The sequence below is a fragment of the Hemibagrus wyckioides genome, linkage group LG07 (assembly GCF_019097595.1).
Source record: "Hemibagrus wyckioides isolate EC202008001 linkage group LG07, SWU_Hwy_1.0, whole genome shotgun sequence".
NCBI classification, from domain to species: domain Eukaryota; kingdom Metazoa; phylum Chordata; class Actinopteri; order Siluriformes; family Bagridae; genus Hemibagrus; species Hemibagrus wyckioides.
Window position 1 is genome coordinate 22,793,357 of NC_080716.1, and position 16,717 is coordinate 22,810,073.

General features: G+C 43.0%; 1 protein-coding gene across 1 annotated transcript; it reads right to left on the reverse strand.

Moving 5' to 3' along the window:
* Positions 1-2,330: 2,330 nt before the first annotated feature.
* On the reverse strand, positions 2,331-10,896 carry LOC131356256 (butyrophilin-like protein 8). The gene is made up of 7 exons (XM_058395173.1): positions 10,860-10,896; positions 9,421-9,771; positions 6,560-6,838; positions 6,301-6,402; positions 3,236-3,263; positions 2,976-3,002; positions 2,331-2,790 (listed from the first exon to the last, which is right to left on the reverse strand). Coding segments are annotated over exons 1-7 (825 nt in total). The 3' UTR covers positions 2,331-2,789.
* Positions 10,897-16,717: the final 5,821 nt, after the last annotated feature.

Below are 16,717 nucleotides of genomic sequence, written 5' to 3' on the forward strand. Positions count from 1 at the left end.
ACGTTAGCTAGATTGTTTATGTTGTATTGTTATTATATCATACTGTTAATATCACCAAACCATATGACGTGTAAGATGACCTATGTAGGGGGCTGGTGCATTAACTGAGTTGAACTATTTTGATAGCGTTATTTTTCATAACTAATTAATCAAATTAACGTGTTAAATGGACAGCCCTGATTATATTTCATACCGATTTTTTCCACAAGCTCTGCAGCCAACTTGCATGGAGCTAACACATTTTGTTGATATAGCTTTATGTTTTTCTATCATTAACTGTTATTACAAAGTAAAATTCGGATTTGTTTCTTATTACTAGGCACCTAAATCACTCACAAGACACAAACATTAACTTCCCATGTGAAATATAATGAAACAGTCTTTAATGCCTAAATTGCAATCTAAATGAATTAAATCCACCCTCTTTTAATTCCCAAGGTGTGATAAGAAAGTTTGCAGTGGTCCAGTGGGTCAGTGGGGAGGATGCTGGGATGTACAGAGAAGTGAAAACTGATGCCATACGTAAATATGATGACACCAAGATGGATGACCCACAAACTAACTATACAGCTGCTGTGGAATGGCAGAAAGGGAAAAAGCTGGCCAGTGTACACTGCCTCTGTTTTCTAAGTTTGTAAGCAGTAAGTAGACCAATCTAATACTTTGTTTTTTAAAACATGTTATGTCCAATATGTACCACTCACAATCTCTATAATGCTGTTAATTTATTTTTTTGTGCCATCTTGCTTCATAACAGCACTGTTTTGCCTTTTATTCATTTGTCTCACAGGAGCAATGCTGCAAAAGTGGCCTCATGTGGCACCCTCCAGCATTGGTGCAACCATCAATGCCAAACTTACTGAGATTAGTGTGAAGAAGAAAACACAAGAACATCCAGAAACCTTAATGTTCTTTGATGATTGATTTCATTGACAATGATGACATTGTGTTCAAGGTATTCTGTTGTTTTTGGTGTGTTCTGTTTTTCTTGAGCAAAGTTTACTTTCAAGCAGGGCTGTCCAATGATTTTTCATGAATAATCACTAACTAAACACTAACTTTTCACTTGTGTATACGTGTTTGTATAATGATTTGTTTCAGTGCATGCATGAACATCTTGTCACTGGGTGGATCTGAAAGTGTATTATAGTATAGGGATACTGAATTGGTGCACACTGTAGTAGCAGGAATTTGGTGGTGTTCCCTTTTGTGATATTTAGTCTGAAATGTGTAAAAATAGCAGATGGTATTTGAACCTCGACACTACTTGACCTCATTAAATACACAATACATAGATAATACATGATAATACTTTGCAATTTTCAATCTTTTTATACACGTATAATGGCTTTATTCATGTTTCTTTGTATTTTCTAGGTTGAAACATTTGCATGATGGCTGCACCAGTGAAACTGCAGATTGTCTTTGGTGCCAACAATGCTGAAAAGCTGACCATAGAATTGGGCATGCCAAAGTCTGTGAACGTAATAAATAAACATAAATTATGTGTTTTGCTGTCTACATTTTATTAAAACAAGAGCTGCTCTCAGTCAAGAGTAAAAATCATTTACAAGGTCTTCTGCCTAAAACAACCGGAATTATAAAATACATCTTTACTGCAAGCAGAATGAGAATGAGAAGTTAACATGGAGGACTTTAGAGGACTTTAAAATAGTTTAATTCTTACTTTTTTGTCTGTAGTCTAGCCTGATCAAATTAAGTGTAACTTGTTTTGTGTTGCCGATTTTTAAGAAATCTCTGTGCTGCAGCCGTCATCAGTTTCTTCAAATTACAAGTAACGTAACCACACAGAGACATGCACTGTTTATATTTTGATGAAATTTAATAAAGTGCTTGATCCAGATGGACAGAAATTATTATAAACTGAGATGATTACACAACATATTTAAAAAAAACAAAAAAACACTAGCAATAGTCTAGTCAGCTGTTAACAAATAATTAAGAGCATTAGATCAGTTTCATCACTGATCAGCTCCATAATATTAACTCTTGTAATTTGCATCATGTTAAAGAAACCAGAACAATAAGAACATTCATTACAAACCTACATATCCAATCAATAATGATTTTACTGAGCTTTATACATTGTAAAAATCATAAATGCATATGACAAGTACTGAGTTTCGTGCTGTTTGAGAAACCAGATTAACAACACATAAACACAGAATAAGAGTTTATTTTATATTACATGTATGTCTGTTTTTATAGAATTTGATGGCTTGATGGCTTCAATTTGATTGGAAATCAGATAATCATCATATTATTCATATAAATTCATATAAACACATTATTTTATTAAGCTATTTTATTTTAAATGTAAGTGAGCATTAAATACCTTTTAAAATGCTATAGAATATAAAACAGATATTTATTCATTAACAGCAGTGATGATCAGTGGCGCTGAATTTTTATCTTGCATATTATTACGTTGACTAAAGTATGTAAAGATTTTCTCAGAACTGAAAGACTGACCAGTGAAAGAATAGATATGAGACCCTCCTCATAGTCCACAAACACCCCCACCTTTTCCACCTTCTCTCTCAGTGTGAGGGGGACAAAGGAATCAGCACAAGCCCTGAACTTATTCTCATTCCTCAGTTCCACAAGCCATAATCCATTCTGAGGAGTCGCTGTCATCCATGCCTTCCTGTCAATGTTTTCTCTGATCACTCCTAATGTCCATGCAGTTTTCCCTTTGACCTGTACCTCATAATAAAATCTCCCTGTAGAGAAACTCTGCTTTGCCACAATATAGGGGAATTTAAACCTCTGTGGTGTATCAGAGAAAGAAAGAGAAAGACAAATGTAAAGAAATTAGAGATATTGATATTGAATATAGAAATTAAATATTGAATTAAATATTAAATATTTAATAAATGTCTAATTTTTCATCTTATAGTTCATGACAAATGTACTTAAAAACTCCTAAAAACTACAAATTCAAGTGTAATTACCATTTTTCACTCTCAGTCTCTGCAGCTCTGAAAAGAGAAAAAAGTTCATATTAGAAGCTAGGATAAGATGCTGTGTGTAAAGATAAAACCATACAAGTTTGCTTTTTATTTTATTTCATTAATTTCTATTTCCCTACTTTTTGGTGATATAGAGAATAGACAGCATTCCTTTTATGTCTAGATGCTACAAACTGCTTCATTAAATTTCAATCTGGAAAATGTTAGTCTCTGAATCCTGATTCAAACATTTTATGTCTCACCTGCGTAGTTTTTCTCCATGTGAATGCCCTGAGGATAACAAATAGTTTTTAATATTTTTTAACATTTGGTGTAAATTCTATATAAATAAAAGTATAAATAGAGTCAGCAGTGTAATGTAGTGAGAACGAAAATGGCCAACACAAATAAGATTGCAGTTATAGAATGTAACTGTCCTCTGATATTATATATTTGTTAAATGATTAAGTTCACTTCATATAGGAGAAATTGATGTTACAGGTCAGCTATGAGTCATATAAACAAACAAGTCATTTAATGTACAGGGACTGATGTCTGTATCTCTATTCTTCTTACATTATACTCTTATGCTCTTCATGATAACGGTCATAGTCAGCGCCGTTTATATTCCGCCTCAGGCGGACACGGACACTGCTTTATGCGAGCTGCATGAAGCACTCATACAATGCCAGACACTACACCGGGATGCTGTGCTTATTGTGGCGGGGGACTTTAACAGTGCCAACCTCAAACGTACAGCGCCAAACTTTTACCAACACATCAGCTGCCCCACCAGGGGCGAAAGGACACTGGACCACTGCTACACTACAGTCAGAGACGGCTACAAGGCACAATCTCGCCCACCGTTTGGGAAATCCGACCACGCGCCATCTTCCTCATGCCGAAATATAAACAAAGGCTCAAGCAGGAAGTTCCGGCTCGGAGGGAGGTCTTACGCTGGACGGACCAATCGGTGGACGCTCTGCAGGACGCTCTGGAGGACGCAGACTGGGACATGTTCCGGCACAGCTCTGATGACGTCAACATGTTTACGGAAGCGGTTGTGGGATTCATCGGGAGACTAGCGGATGACACAGTTCACAAGACTATCATCAAGACTTTCCCCAATCAGAAGCCGTGGGTGGATAAATCCGTCCGCGATGCTCTGAGATCCCGCTCCGCTGCGTACAACACGGGGCTCGCCAGCGGAAACATGGACGAGTATAAAGCTGCATCCTACAGCGTGCGCAGAGTGATGAAGGAGGCGAAGCGGCGCTATGGACAGAAACTAGAGTCACAACTTCAACAGAGTGGCTCTAGGAGTCTGTGGCAGGGACTAAGGACTATGACGGACTACAAAACACCATCTTCCAGATCGGTGAATGCAGACGCTTCTCTGGCAGACGAGCTAAACACCTTTTATGCTCGCTTCGAGGCTGCAGCTCAGAGCGCAAACGGTGTTAGCAGAGCTAACAGCGCTACAGGCAGCAAACACGAGGAGCATGCCGAAGAGGACGACGCGTTCATCGTCTTGGAGCACGACGTGAGAAAGGCATTCAGGAGAGTGAACACCAGGAAGGCAGCAGGACCAGATGGCATCACGGGTCGGGTCCTGAAGGCCTGTGCTGACCAGCTTGCTCCTGTGTTCACTGAGATTTTCAACCTCTCCCTGGAACAGGCTACAATCCCGACGTGCTTCAAATGGTCCACCATTGTTCCTGTCCCCAAGAAACCCCAGCCCACCTGTCTGAACGACTATCGTCCAGTGGCCCTGACCTCAGTGGTGATGAAGTGCTTCGAAAGACTCATCTGAGACTTCATCACTTCTTCCCTACCTGACACCTTGGACCCGCTACAGTTCGCGTACCGTCCCAACCGATCTACAGAGGACGCCATCGCACACCTCCATCATGTAGCCCTGAGCCATCTGGACAGCAGAAGGGGGAATTATGTCAAAATGCTGTTTGTTGACTACAGTTCAGCGTTTAACACCATAATTCCCTCCATACTCACCACTAAGTTGGAGATCCTGGGCCTTAGCCCATCCCTGTGTCGGTGGATCTCCAACTTCCTGTGAGACAGACCTCAGGCAGTACGGGTGGGCAACCATGTCTCACCCTCACTCACCCTCAGCACTGGAGCCCCCCACCTGTGGTGGTGCGCCTGATCTCCAATAACGACGAGACGGCCTACCTAGAGGAGATTAAAAACCTGGAGACATGGTGCCAGGTCAGCAATCTCCTCCTGAACGTCAGCAAGACTAAGGAGCTAATAGTGGACTTTAGCACAAAGCAGGAGAGGAATTACCAACCCCTCACCATCAACGGGACCCCAGTGGAGAGAGTGGACAGTTTCCATTACCTAGGTGTTTACATCACGCAGGACCTGACATGGTCCTGTCACGTTAACACCCTGGTGAAGAAGGCCTGGCAGCGTCTTTATCATCTCAGACACCTGAAGGACTTTAAACTGCCCTCAAAGGTGCTAAAGACATTCTACACCTGCACCATTGAGAGCATCCTGACGGGAAGTATCACTGCCTGGTTTGGGAACAGCACCAGACAGGACAGGCAAGCTCTCCAGAGGGTGGTGCGATCAGCCGAGCGCGGCATCCGCACAGAGCTTCCTGACCTGGACACCATATACAGCAAGCGGTGCTGGACCAAAGCCAGCAAGATTATGAAGGACCTCAGCCATCCCAACAATGAACTCTTCTCTCTGTTGAGGTCAGGGAAACGTTTCCGTTCCTTGAAGACAAACACAGAGAGAATGAGGAGGAGCTTCTTCCCGCAGGCCATTCGGGCCCTCAACCAGTACACCTAGGATCTGGACTCTCTGTTCTTACCCCCACACAACATAACATAACATTCTACCTCAGCTGATTGTTGCACATGCTATATTGCACTACTCTGTACACACAATAACACTCACTGTACATCTTCTCTGTACATCTTTGTGTGTGCACTGCACTGTCACTTTGCTCCCTGTAAAACTGGACATTATATTTTGTCACTTTGCTCCCTGTAAAATTGGACATTATATTTTGCCTCATATACACTTCTAAAATATATTTATATATTTATCTTACATATGCACACTGTACATACTATACTCTTTTGCATCACCATTTCAATGTTGACTTTAGCAGACCTTTTATCTACATATATTCATATTCATACACTGTATCTTCTGTACATATAGAGTCTCTTTGATCAGATCTCAGACTGATCAAAGGACCAGAGCTGGCAATCTGTGGACTAAAATATGGTAAAAATGTCACTATAATTTAACATATGGATGTTACGAAGGAAAATGATGTAGTTATTACCTTTCTTGTGGCAGATAACAGCAGTTAATATCAATCCAACAGCAAAAAGTAATGCTAAAACAGAAATGCCGACAATCATCTTCCAAGCATGAAAGATCTTACCTACAAAGAAAGCCAAGGTTACTTGTGACACCAACAAGAGGAGGGCTCCAAATTTCATTGTATGCAGAGCTATACAATGACAATAAAACTTTTATGATAAAACGTTTCATTAAACGTTTTCAATAAAACGTTTTATTTTTAAACCATAGACACTTACTATTAATGATAATGTGTGTCTCAATCATGTGATGTTTTTGTTGAAGTCTGCAGTAAAACCTGTTAGAGTCACTATAATCAAAAACAGTGATGTGGCTTTTCAAACTGAAACCCTCTGTGTCTCTGTGTATCTGTGTATCTTCAGCAGTCAGAATGACTCCTTCTCTGTCCAGCCACTGAACCTGAGGTTCAGGATTCCATCCTCTGGACTCACACACAAGATTAATCCATCCTGAGTTATCATAACTCTCCACTGTGATCACCGGGTGGCTTCCCAGAACTACAATCGTTAACCAGAAAATATTGATTTAATATAATGAAATCATTTTAAAATGTTAACCTCAAAATAAAAACACAAGAAATGTAACTGTCAAAGTAGAAAGAAAATAAATGACAATAATGATGATACTGTTTTCTCTGTGTGTGTCTATACTGTAGAGACTGCATAGGACTGAACACAGACATTCAGGAGACTGGTGTGGAGAAAAGTGCTCTTCTATGTAAAGTCTTTAAGGCAGGTGAAAAGAGGCAAGGTGCAGGAGAGGAGTACTATCTTCTGCAGTGCTCTCTGTAATAGTGGTTTCCATGTGGGGCTGAGTAGTGATGAGGCAGGATCCAGAGAGCTTTGTGGGGCACAACAGGTTTGGGGGGCATTGTCCTCAATGTCTTCGGTAGGCTCCACTAAAAAGCAGAGGGCAGGACACTGTTGCCCACTAGTCCCACAGGGCATGCCCCTTGGACAGGCCATCTGTGATGCTGTGATGGTCTCCCACTCTGTGCCTGACCTAAAACAAGAAGTTAAAAGAGAGTAACCACTGAGTTACCCAAGTGTCAGTGTCCTTGGGTCCTTGGCCATCCACTGCAAAGTCACATGGTCAGTCACTAGGGTAAAATGCCAGCCTGCCAAGGATTAGCAGAGCTCCTTGAGTGCCCACTTTATTGCCAGGGATTCTCATTCCACAGCAGTGTATTTCTTCTCAGCAGGGCTCAGTTTTCTGCTGCTGTAGAGGACTCTATCCTGTCAAAAGTTTGTGACAGGACTGCTCAGTCCTGTGTCTGAGGCAAGAGACTGCTGCATTTTTAGTGCACGTGGCCAAATATTGCCAGTCAGGTCTCAAGACAACATCCATAAGTCTCTGAAAGACCAAAGGGAAGAACCCAGTGAAGGCAGTCTTGGGCTTGGCATTTGGGGAGAGGGACACTTGGCAATAGCCTTTAATCAGGTCAAGGGGTAAGATGAAATGGGCCCTTCCCAGGCGCTCCATCAGGTTGTCCACATGAGGAAGCAGGGAGCTGTCAAATTCTCATACCTCGTTGACCCCCCAAAGTCGTTGCAGATAGTGGGCTTCCTGGGCCTGATAGTTCTGTTGTCTCACCACCACTCCCATGGGGTTTTTGATTTCATGGTGGACCAGTTGTATTAAGGTGAAGGAAAACACATATGCAAACTGGTCAACCAATGCCAACAGGTCTTGGTTTTGGGCTGGAGTGAAATCATCCCCTTGCTGGACCAAGGTTTGCTCCATGGGATATGTGGGGGTACATGGACACAACTGATGCCAACTCATGGACACAACTGATGCCAGCCCAAACCACTTCGTAGCAAATTGATGTGAGAAAATTGTGTGTCTGCAATCTTACAGGGATTCTGCAGCAGTAATTGACTGTGCCCACCTTCTTGAGGACTGTGAACGGGCCCTGTCAGTGGGCCAGAAACTTGCAGGCAGCATTAGGCATGAGGAGGAGCACCTGATTACATGGTTGGAACCTGCAGTCCAGTTGTATACCTGCTGTTTTTCAGGGCTGCTAGACAGATGTGTTCCCAGATGATTAGAGCCACTCGGTCAATCTGCTCCTGCATCCCCTGGATGTACTCGATGAGAGAGTGTAAACACAGTGGAAATTGCTGTCTGACGAGGCTTGAAGGGGTAAAACTAGTAGATGGATGCGGTGTCTCCCAGATGGTGAAAAGGATATAGGGCAGGATGAGGTAGGTGCTACCTGCTCTACTGAGACATGCTAACCCCACTCACTCTCTCTTATCCCTAGTCTATGGCTCTGCTGCCAATGAGATCGACCAAGAGCTGGTGGAGGACCTCTACCTCCCTGTCTTACCAAGCTTGACTTACAGGGCACTTACAACCTCATATGAGGGGAATAAGAGAAAAACAGCTTTTGACACACCCAGGGGCACTACGAATACTTGGTAATGCCATATGGTCTGACCAACGCAGTCTTCCAGGCTATTGTCAATGAGATCTCTAGGGACCTTTTGGATTCATATGTCATTGCTTACATTTATGACATCTCAATATATTCCACAACTTCCAAAGGATATGTTGCTCAAGTACACATGGTCCTCACCAGCTTAAAGCCGATGCCCTCTCTTGTCGACATGACTTGGTCTACGGAACACCCACACCGGAGATTATCCTGACATTGTCTGTCATCATTGCCCCCATCCGGTGAATTAATGGAAGAAATTCAGTGTGCCCAGGGAACCAAGGCCAAACTCAGACCCAGGGTCATTCAATGGGTGCATATTTCCCTCTGACGTGAAGAACTATGTCTAAGCCTGTGCTGTTTGTACTCAAATGCAAACCTCATGCCAGCAACTGGTGCAGCTTCTTGAGCCTCTCTCTATACCCCATTGCCCATAGTCCCACATCTCAGTGGACCTTCCCAATTGTCACGGACACACTGCTATCATAATAAATTTTTTTAGTTAATTTAAAATAAATTATTTGGTTGTCTTGCACAAACTGCACCTGTTTATGCCTATAGAAATAATACACAAACAAACAAGCAGGCAAGCAAACAAACAAACATTGTATAAATCTACAGTGCAGAAATAGACCTTACCCTCAACAGTCACATAAACAGTCACATCATCATACCAGGATTTGTCCTCAACAAGACACTTATATTCTCCTGCATCAGAGACTTGGAGAGCTGAGAGTTTGAGTGAAGCGTTGCCTTTCTGCAGCTCCTCTTTGAACAGTGATGTTCTTCCTTTGTAGGCCTGAGCCTGATTTTCATTTTGGTCTTCATGATCCTTATAGTTATGCACTAATAAAACCCCTTGCTCTACTCTTAACCATTCCACTGTCATATCCAAAGCATTGGTGTTGGGTTTGATAAAACAGGGCAGAACCAAGTCTTCACCAGTTACAGCAACAAGAGGAGCTTCTGGACCAACCACCTGTAACTGCTCTGTGTTTTCAGAAAAGACACAACTTTTTAATATTATTAAATTATTACTTTAGTACTACTTTTATTCAATACAGTTGTAACTATCAAATATAATGATTATTTTTTATGTAAATATGTGCAATCTCATTGGAAAAACCTTTAAATGTTTTAACCCTAAAAACATTCAATGGTCCTCCTGCCTTTATAGAAACTCCGTAATAATCCTTCATTTATCTTAGTCAGCTTATAAGAATGACAAAATCTGAATAGTTTGAGCAAAATTTTGAGAAAATGTGTTAACAAAAGTTAACATTTAGAGCATACATTATAAATAATAAACACTAAATTAAATATATGTAGTTTTACATATCTTGGTTCCTAAATTTTCAGACACCCTGTATACAGGCCTCTTTAATAGTACAACACAGGAAAAGAAAATATTCATTGATAAATCCACTCCTGCCTCCCAAGGGATGTTTCTGGACAAAATTTGTTGGACATGTGCTTAGAGATTTTTCTTCATTACGGTTAAAATTCAGCAGGTGTGGTCTTGCTTGGTCTACCAGTTCCTTTATGGCTACTTTTTATTTTTTTAATAAATAAAGCATTTTTTAAAAATATTAAAGCATTTAACCTGTAACTGTGCTGTCTTTCCTGCCTGATAGATCCTTTTGCTTCTGCCCAATATTTAGTGGATATATTGCACACAGTCTTAGGGATATAAGTTAAACTCATTTATGAATGTTTAAAGTGAATATTTTCCTATAAATTAACCAGTGACTCAGAGCCGCTTTTCCTTATGAGCAGATAAGGTTTTAAATATATTTGTTACCAAATACTACAAGTTATGCACCATTTCTATATTTTCTTTATGGTTAGCCAGATATAGGCTCAGGTTAGGACATAGGTTCCTGGCCACCTGCTAGAATAAAACTAATTTCCACTGAACTTTGGGGAGTTTGGCTTGGCTTCACTGTTAAGTGTAGTTACAAAGTTCATTTATTTAATAATGTAGGTTGTTATGTTCTCTAGGATAGACTCTTCACACTGTTATTTTCACTCTGATCTGGACTGTCAGATATGGTGTTTTACTGTAAACAGAGATTTACCTTCTATATCATGTACAACTGACTGAATTTTCCACATGTTAAATTAAGCAAAGAAACAGGAATGTAAACCTTAATTTTTCTTACTTTTTCCTTAATTTATTTTTTCATTTAGAATGCAGATTTCCTGCATATGTTTGTGGAAAAATAAAGAATACATTTTAGAAAAAAAGCCTGGTTTAAACTATTCAGCCTTTCAGAAGGATTTTGCTCTTGCAGGCAAAATTGCTCATTATAAAGGATCATCTCTGGTGTTGAGATTGGTGAATTAAAAAATATTGCATTATGATAGCAGCCAGAATGTCTCTATAATGTTTCAGAACACTTATAGGTCAAAATTATATAATGATAAAAAGGACAAAACATAAAAATAAATCAAAGATTCATTACAGCTTCCAGGCGTTTAGCTAGGTAATTTTCTGCACAAAATCATCCCAAGCTTAAAATTCATTATATAACACACACACACATACTGAGTAGGGTTTTTTTCCATACCTGATTGATATTCCATAAAGCTGTACAGTATCAGGAAAGTCACACAGAAAAACATAATTCCTGAAAAAACAGAAAAACAGACAATCATTATTGCTCCAGTATGTTTCACAATCTAAAAAAAACATTTTATGAATTACACTAGGTGTACACTATAATGGACATACAGTACATTGTATCAAAAATCTAAATACTTACACCATTGTAAGGGTTATTTTTTCTTGATAAACGGTTTATTTCTTGAAAAAAAGCAGTTTGTTTCTTCTTCCACCTTAGAAATATTGCAAAGCTATAATCTATATCTGATGCAGAAAAACTAGTTGTAACAGTGCCTGTGGAACCAGATGGCCAGAGGTATTTAAACTCACTCAGGTATTTAAACAGCTCTGCCTAGGTGTTCACCGCGAAGTATCATTCTCTAAGAATGATACTTCTCTAAGTATTTTCTATTGTGTCTTCTATGTGTATGATCCCTGCCTGACCCTAGTTCTACAGTTGTTTGGTTTTGCGATTTTGGTTTTGTTTGCTGTGTTTTTTTCCCATTTTTTTTGCCTGACCATACCAATACTTGCCTGCCAATTTTGTTATAATAAAAGATCTGCTTATGGATTCTGCTACACCTGCCTCTGGTGCATCCTTACAGGATACGTCGCGCTTGAGAATACAGCGGATCTTCGCGCTACTATTGTACGTCAAGGACACATGATCCAATTTTACCAAGATCAAGTAGCAGAGCTCGAAGCCACCAACGCCTTGCTACAGCAACAACCTCCCGCAGCCGCTGCAGCTCCAGCACCACCCCCGCGCAGTGAGTTACCATGCTTTGCACTACCCGAAAAGTTTGATGGTGCCGCTGATCGCTGCCGGGGTTTTTTGCGCCAATGCGATAATTTCTTCGTGCAGCAGCCAGAGGTCTACGGCAGCGAGACCATCCGATGCGCCTTCATGCTATCGCTGTTGACGGGAAAAGCACTGGACTGGGCTGCGGCTGCATGGGATTTGGATCCCCAAGTTAAGACTTCGGCGAATTACTTCGCGAACCTCATCAAAGAAGTTTTCGAGTATCCGGCGGGGGGAAAGGACATTTCCGTACAGCTGTTGGAATTACGCCAGGGCTCTGATACTGCAGCGGATTTTGCAATCAAGTTCTGCACGCTCGCAGCTCAGTCTTGGTGGAATGAAACGGCATTAGTGGCAGTGTTTCGCGAGGGGCTCAACCGGGAATTGAAAGCCGAAATGGCGTGCAGAGACACTAACATTACATTGTCCCAGTATATATCTACTGCCATTCGTCTGGATAATCTAAGATGCCAGCATCGATTTCCTGCCTCCACACCGCGTTCATTGCCACGTCGCTCAATGGAATACCACAGTCCTAGGGAGGAAGCTGCCGAGCCGATGCAACTCGGAAGATTGCGCGTTTCAGAGGGGGAGCACGAACGCCACGTGCAGCTGCAACTTTGTTTCTACTGCGTACAACCAGGTCACAGAGTTTTCCAATGCGCGGAGAAGCCTACCACCTCTCCGGTAGAAATTGTGAAGTTGGCCTCTAAAGTTTCTCTTCCTGCCTACATCATTCATAATAACTCTCGTTTTTCTGTCACAGCGCTGATTGACTCCAGATCAGCAGTGAACCTTATGGACAGCAATCTTGTACATGAACTCGGCCTGTCTACCATTCCATGCACTCCGCCTTCGAAAGTTATTGCTATAAATGATCAACCCATTGGGAAGGGCCTCCTCACTCACCAAACACCTTTCATGGAGTTTCAGATTGGACTTTTTCATTGTGAACAACTAAAATTTTTTATCATTTCATCGCCCTCAAACCCTGTCATCCTCGGCCTTCCCTGGCTCCAACTTCATCACCCAGTCATTTCATGGAAAAAAGGGGAACTAAGTAAGTGGTCCATTCTGTGTCATACGAACTGTTTTTGTTACCAGTTAACCCGTTCATGCCTATCCACGTCCATCGAAAGCCCAGAGTCTTCTCTCCAAGTCACGCTTCCTCAGGAATATCTGGATTTCAAAGAGGCCTTCAGTAAAGAGAAAGCCACCAAATTACCCCTACATCAACCCTGGGACTGTGCCATCGACCTTCTATCTAACACTGTGCCTCCCAAGAACCGCATCTACCCCCTGTCACTCCCTGAAAAGCTTGCTATGGAGGAATACATTGAGGAAGCCCTCGCAGCCGGATACATCCACCCGTCTACATCACCAGCTGCCGCGGGGTTTTTCTTTGTGGAAAAAAAGGACGGGGGGCCTTCGATCCTGCATAGACTACAGAGACCTGAATGCGATCACCATGCCGTACCCATATCCACTTCCCCTGGTTCCTGCAGCCCTCGAACAGTTACGGGGAGCGAGGGTCTTCACCAACCTGGATTTACGAAGCGCCTACAATCTCATCTGGATTAAGGAGGGTGACGAATGGAAGACGGCTTTTCACACAACACATGGACACTATGAGTATCTGGTCATGCCTTATGGACTCACGAACACCCCCGCCGTCTTCCAGTCATTTATAAACGAGGTGTTCAGAGACATGCTGAATCAATTCGTCATTGCGTACATTGATGACATCCTCATTTACTCCGCCAGCCTAGAACAACACATCGCCCATGTTCGTACTGTCCTCCAACACCTCACTAACCATAAGATTCAAGATTCAAGATTCAAGAAGCTTTTATTGTCATTTCAACCACATACAGCTGGCGCAGTACATAGTGAAATGAAACAACGTTTCTCCAGGACCTGGTGCTACATAAACATACAACTACTAGTTCAATACAAAACAACAAACAACACCACAGAGCTAGGACAGAAGTTTGTCTTAGCCACGTAAAGTGCACAGTGTGCAGCTAGGTGCAAACAGAGCATAGACAAGACAGTGCAAAAAAGACAATAAATACAATAAAGACAACACAAAAGAACACAGGACACTTAGCGCTGAAAGGAAATAAAAGAACGTGTACTGGAATGTAAGTGAAATAAAATAGATAAAGTGAAATGATGTAGAAAAAAAAAGTATTGTGCAAAAATATTGTGCAAAAATACACAGCAGCAGTTGAGGTAGTGCAAATAGAATAAACATAAGTATAACTATAGCAGCGGATGACAGGTAGAGGTAGTGCAGTAAGTAATGAACAATATAAATTATGTGTGTGTGTGCGTCCACACAGTCAAGAGAGAGTGTGTGTATCTGTGTGTGAGAGAGACAGAGAGTTAGTATACAGTTCAGTCCTGAGTGAGAGTGTGTGTGTGTGTGAGAGAGTGTAGAACAGTTCAGTCCTGAGTGAGAGTGTGTGTGAGAGTGTAGAACAGTTCAGTCCCGGGTGTTGAGGAGCCTAATGGCTTGAGGAAAGAAACTGTTACACAGTCTGGTTGTGAGGGCCCGAATGCTCCGGTACCTCTTTCCAGATGGCAGGAGGGTGAAGAGTGTGTGTGAGGGGTGTGTGGGGTCAGCCACAATGCTGATGGCTTTGCGGATGCAGCGTGCGGTGTAAATGTCTGTGATAGAAGGGAGAGAGACTCCGATGATCTTCTCAGCTGTCCTCACTATCCGCTGAAGGGTCTTGCGATCTGAGACGGTGCAGTTCCCAAACCAGGCAGTGATGCAGCTGCTCAGGACGCTCTCGATGGTCCCTCTGTAGAACACAGACAGGATGGGGGGAGGGAGATGGGCTTTACTCAGCCTCCTCAGGAAGTAGAGGCGCTGCTGGGCTTTCTTGGTGATGGAGCTGGTGTTGAGTGACCAGGTGAAGTTCTCCGCCAGATGGACACCAAGGAATTTGATGCTCTTGACGATCTCCACAGAGGAGCCATCGATGGACAGCGGAGAATGGTCACACTGTGCTCTCCTGAAGTCAACAACCATCTCTTTGGTCTTGTCGACGTTCAGGGAGAGGTTGTTGGCTCTGCACCAGGCTGTTAGATGTTGCACCTCCTCTCTGTATGCTGACTCGTCGTTCTTGCTGATGAGACCCACCACGGTCGTGTCATCAGCGAACTTGACGATGTGGTTGGAGCTGTGCATTGCTGCACAGTCGTGAGTCAGCAGAGTGAACAGCAATGGACTGAGCACACAGCCCTGAGGTGCTCCAGTGCTCAGTGTGGTGGTGCTGGAGATACTGCTCCCGATCCGGATTGACTGAGGTCTCCCAGTCAGGAAATCCAGGATCCAGTTGCAGAGAGAGGTGTTCAGGCCCAGGAGACTCAGCTTCTTAATCAGCTGCTGAGGGATGATTGTGTTGAATGCTGAACTGAAATCTATGAACAGCATTCGAACGTAGGAGTCTTTGCAGTCCAGGTGTGTGAGGGCCAGATGGAGGGTTGTGGTGATGGCGTCTTCCGTGGAACGGTTAGGACGATACGCAAACTGCAAGGGGTCCAGCAAGGGTGGTAGCTGTGACTTGATGTGCCTCATGACGAGCCTCTCGAAGCATTTCATCACGATTGGTGTGAGTGCAACGGGACGGTAGTCATTGAGGCAGGAAACCGTGGACTTCTTTGGCACAGGGACGATGGTCGTTGTCTTGAGGCACGTAGGGATGATGGAGCTGCTCAGCGAGATGTTGAAGATGTCAGTGAAGACATCTGCTAGCTGCTCCGCACACTCCCTGAGAACTCTGCCAGGAATGTTGTCTGGTCCAGCGGACTTCCGTGGGTTAACTCTGTATAGCCTTCTCTTCACGTCAGCCGTGGTGAGACAAAGCACTGGGTCATTAGGAGGAGGGATGGTCTTCCTCGCTGTTGTGTTGTTCTGTGCCTCAAACCGAGCGTAGAAGTCGTTCAGCGCATCTGGAAGGGAGGCGTCACTGTCACAGGCAGGTGAAGTTGTCCTGTAGTTGGTGATCGCCTGAATGCCCTGCCACATGCGCCGGGAGTCTCTGCTGTTCTGGAAGTGGCCGTGGATTCTCTGGGCGTGTGCACACTTCGCCTCTCTGATGGCTCGGGACAGTTTGGCCCTTGCTGTTTTTAAGGCCGCCCTGTCCCCCGATCTGAAGGCAGAGTCTCTCGATTTCAGGAGAGCACGCACTTTCGCAGTCATCCACGGCTTCTGGTTGGAGCGTGTTGTGATGGTCTTGGAGACAGTCACGTCATCGATGCATTTCCCGATGTAGCTGGTCACTGATGCCGTGTATTCCTCCAAGTCAGTAGAGTCGCGTTGGTTGCAGCCTCCCTAAACATGTCCCAGTCAGTGCACTCAAAATAGTCCTGAAGAGCAGAGATGGCTCCTGCTGGCCAGGTCTTAACCTGTTTCAGAACCGGTTTAGAGCGTCTGACGAGTGGTCTGTATGCTGGAATCAACATAACAGAGATGTGGTCTGAGTAGCCGAGGTGGGGGCGGGGCTCCGCACGATACG